A 3,790-nucleotide genomic window follows, 5' to 3' on the forward strand; every position below is an offset into this window, starting at 1 on the left:
CCCACAGTGACACACTAGGCCGAATGAACCCCTTATCTAGGAGTTCCTGAAGCTGATCCTTCAACTCTTTCAACTCCGCTGGTGCCATACAATATGGTGGAATGGAAATGGGCTGAGTGCCCGGCACCAGGTCAATACCAAAATCAATGTCCATGTCCGGTGGCATGCCCGGTAGGTCTGCAGGAGAAACATCGGGAAACTCCCTCACAACTGGAACAGAATCAATGCTAGGAGCCTCAGCCCCAACATCCCGCACAAAGGCTAAATATGACAGACAACCCTTCCCAACCATACGCTGGGCCTTTAAGAAAGAAATCACTCTATTAGGGACATAATTAGTCACACCACGCCACTCGATCCTCGAAACACCGGACATAACCAAAGTGACTGTCTTGGCATGGCAGTCTAGAATAGTATGACACGGAGATAACCATTCCATGCCCAAAATAACATCAAAGTCCACCATACTCAATAGCAATAGATCAACTCGTGTTTCCAGACCCCCAATAGTCACAACACAAGACCGGTATACATGGTATACAATAATAGTATCGCCCACCGGGGTAGATACGTGAATAGGTAAAGCAAGACACCACCGGGTCGTACCCAAATGATGAGCAAAATATGAGGACACATAAGAATAGGTGGAACTGGGATCAAATAAGACAGATGCATCTCTGTGACAAACTGAAATAATACCTGTAATGACAGCATCAGAAGCAATAGCATCGGTCCTGCTTGGAATAACATAAAAATGGGCTTGGACACCGCCTGATCGACCTCCACCTCTGGAGCGACCCTTGGCTTCCTAACCTCCACCCCTTGCTGGCTGGACGGGTGCTGAAGAAACTGGGGTAGAAGACGAGGGCTGACCCCTCTGCTGAGATAAACTAGCAATACGACGAGGACATTGCCTCCACACATGTCCAAACTCTCCACACTCAAAAAAACTCCCAGGTGCTGGAGAGTGGGACTAAAGGGAACCCCTCACACCGGAGTGACTAGCTGATCCACCCGGCATGGAAGAACCCTGAACAAATGGGACACGTTATGAACTCTAAGCTAGAAGGGCGTTGAGTGAAGGCTGACCCTACTGGGACCCATGATAATCATGGCCTAAAGATGCCCCACGATGCTCAAGATGGGCCGACTGAGCGGGCCTGAAGGAACAACCTCTACTATGCTGGAACTGGCCTCTAGATGGAGCACCACTAAAACTGCCAAAACCTCGAGGCCTCTTGGCCTCCCTCTTCTCTCTATCCTGCCGGCGAGCCATCTCGATATCGCGAGCAATATTAACCACATCCTCAAATAAAATACCCAAATCTCTCTCTCTAGTCATCAAAATACGGAGATAATAGTTAAGGCCATCCACAAACCTCTTGATCCTCTCACAATCTGTTGGAACCATCCAGGAGGCATGACAAGCCAACTTAGAAAACCTCTCCTCGTACTGAGACATAGTCATATCCCCCAGCCGAAGCCACTCAAACTGCCTACGCAGCTCCTCTCTGCGGGACTGCGGAACATACTTCTCCAAGAAGAGAGTGGAGAACTCCTGCCAAGTCAAGGGCACTGCACCAACTAGCCAACTCCTCTCATACGCCTTCCACCAAGTGAAGGAAGCCCCAGTGAACTGAAAGGTGGTAAATGCTACACCACTCGACTCCAAAATCCCTACGGTCCGAAGCATACGCTGACACTTGTCGAGAAAACTCTGGGCATCCTCGCCCTCAGCGCCACTGAATGAAGGAGGCTGGAGCCTACCAAACCTCTCAAGACGACGCTGATCATCATCTGGCATATGGAACCACAAAGTCCTGAACTGTTGCAACCGGCTGAGCTGGAGGTGCTCCCGGTGTCTGCAATCCCTGCACTACCTGCTCAGGTGTGCGAGCAACGGGGGTCTGATTGCCTCCCCCGACCTATGAAGTAGCTGCTGTGGTAGTGGTTGAAACCGCCTAAGCCAGGCCAGTGCAAATTGATAATATCTGAGCCAAGGCCTCCTGAAGACCCGGAATCATAATGGGCACCGCTGGTGCATGAACAAGTGCTGCTGGAGTATCTACAGCTGGAGCCTGATCCTGGGCTGGGGCAGCTGGTGGATCAACAGGTGCTTCCCTCGCTGCTCTGCCTCTACCACGACCACGATCGCGTCCACGACCTCTGGTGGCCTTAATGGGTGGTACTGGTGGTCGTCTGCCTCGTCCTGTAGCGCGAGTTCTTGCCATCTGCGAGAGAGTAGAATACATGAGTTTAGTTATTGGATCAACAAAGTCGCACGACAAGAATTTCAAGAATATGAAGTTTTTCCTAAAGGTTCTGCAGCCTCTCAAGGTTAAATACAGACGTCTCCGTACCGATCCACGAGACTCAACTAAACCTTCTCATGACTGGAGAGACCTATGTAACCTAGGCTCTAATACCAACTTGTCACGACCCAACTCCCGAACCCGGTTGTGATGGCACCTCTCGTGAAGACAAGGCCAACCAAACAGAATAGAACACTTCTTTTAATAGTTAATTAACATAAACAAGTCTAAAACATAATTAATATAGCCAAACTTTGCGGAAACAACGATAAAAATAAGGAAACCATCCCGACACAGCCCAAACTGGGGAGCCACAAGTCATGAGATACTACAAAATTTTCTGTAAGTCTACAAAGTATGAAAGCCTATATAATAGTCCGAAGAAAACATAAATGATAGAGGATAGGGGAGACAAGGGGCTGCAGACGTCAACAGCTACCTCGTAACTCTAAATCACTGCCTGGTCTAGAAGGAATCAGTGCTCAGGTGTGGACTCTGCTATGCCTGAATCTACACACACGGTGCAGGGAGTAATGTGAGTACTCCGACCTAGTGAGTAATAATTATAAATAATGGCTGAAAGCATGAAAACACGTAAAGGCACAAAGCAATTCTACATTAAAGCAGTAAAACAGTGAGAAGACAGTAGGAGTGTCTTAAAACCAAGTAAAATAGGTAATTTGACATTTAAATAAGAAGTAGAAATCCGCCCCTCGGGCACAATGTAACTCGCTCAGAACAGAATTAGCCCCTTGGGCTCTCTCTCAATCACCCAGCATAGTATCAGCCCCTCGGGCTCACTCTCAGTCACTCAGCATAGTATCAGCCCCTCGGGTTCACTCTCAAATCATATGGGTACCCGTGCTCACTGTGGGTGTGCAGACTCCGGAGGGGCCCCTTACGGCCCAAGCACTAAATTAGGCCACCTCGTGGCATCATCACTCGGCACTCGGCCTCACATCACTCAAGCCACCTCGTGGCATATAAAGTAACTCAGGCGCTCGGCCTCATATCACTCAGCATATCCTCACATATGGCCCTCGGCCTCACTCAGTCCAGAAATCATCACAAGCCCCTCGGGCATCAGTAAAACAATAGTGCTCAGCCCAAACAACATTTGAAATATCATTTAAGTCTCAAATTCAAGTAAAAGTGGCTGAGTCTGTATAATAGTGTAAATCAATAGGACTGAGTTCAAGTAGTATGTAAAAATAGTAAGGAAACAGTGATAAAAATCCACGAAGGTTTCAAATAGTCGGCACAAAGCCCAAATATGGCAATAAGCTCAAATCATGATGGTAACAATTAAGTCTCAGTCAAATACGTGGTAAAAACATCAATCGGGATGGACCAAGTCACAATACCCAGTAGTAAACGACCCCACACTCGTCATTAAGCGCGTGTCTCACCTCAATATAGCACTACGTTGTGCAATCCGGAGTTTCAAACCCTCATGACATCATTTACAATCATTACTT

The 3,790-nt window shown here is 47.9% G+C and overlaps 1 protein-coding gene across 1 annotated transcript; it reads right to left on the minus strand.

Moving 5' to 3' along the window:
* Positions 1 to 1,090: 1,090 nt before the first annotated feature.
* Positions 1,091 to 1,804, minus strand: LOC138889525 (uncharacterized). Its single transcript, XM_070172844.1, has one exon. The coding sequence runs from the start codon at positions 1,802 to 1,804 to the stop codon at positions 1,091 to 1,093; it is 714 nt and encodes a 237-aa protein (XP_070028945.1).
* Positions 1,805 to 3,790: the final 1,986 nt, after the last annotated feature.

This window comes from Nicotiana sylvestris, chromosome 4, assembly GCF_000393655.2.
Source record: "Nicotiana sylvestris chromosome 4, ASM39365v2, whole genome shotgun sequence".
NCBI classification, from domain to species: domain Eukaryota; kingdom Viridiplantae; phylum Streptophyta; class Magnoliopsida; order Solanales; family Solanaceae; genus Nicotiana; species Nicotiana sylvestris.

Bases quoted from the DNA above. Each gene is read 5' to 3' on its own strand.
- LOC138889525 (XM_070172844.1), bottom strand. From the start codon at position 1,804: ATGCCAGATGATGATCAGCGTCGTCTTGAGAGGTTTGGTAGGCTCCAG.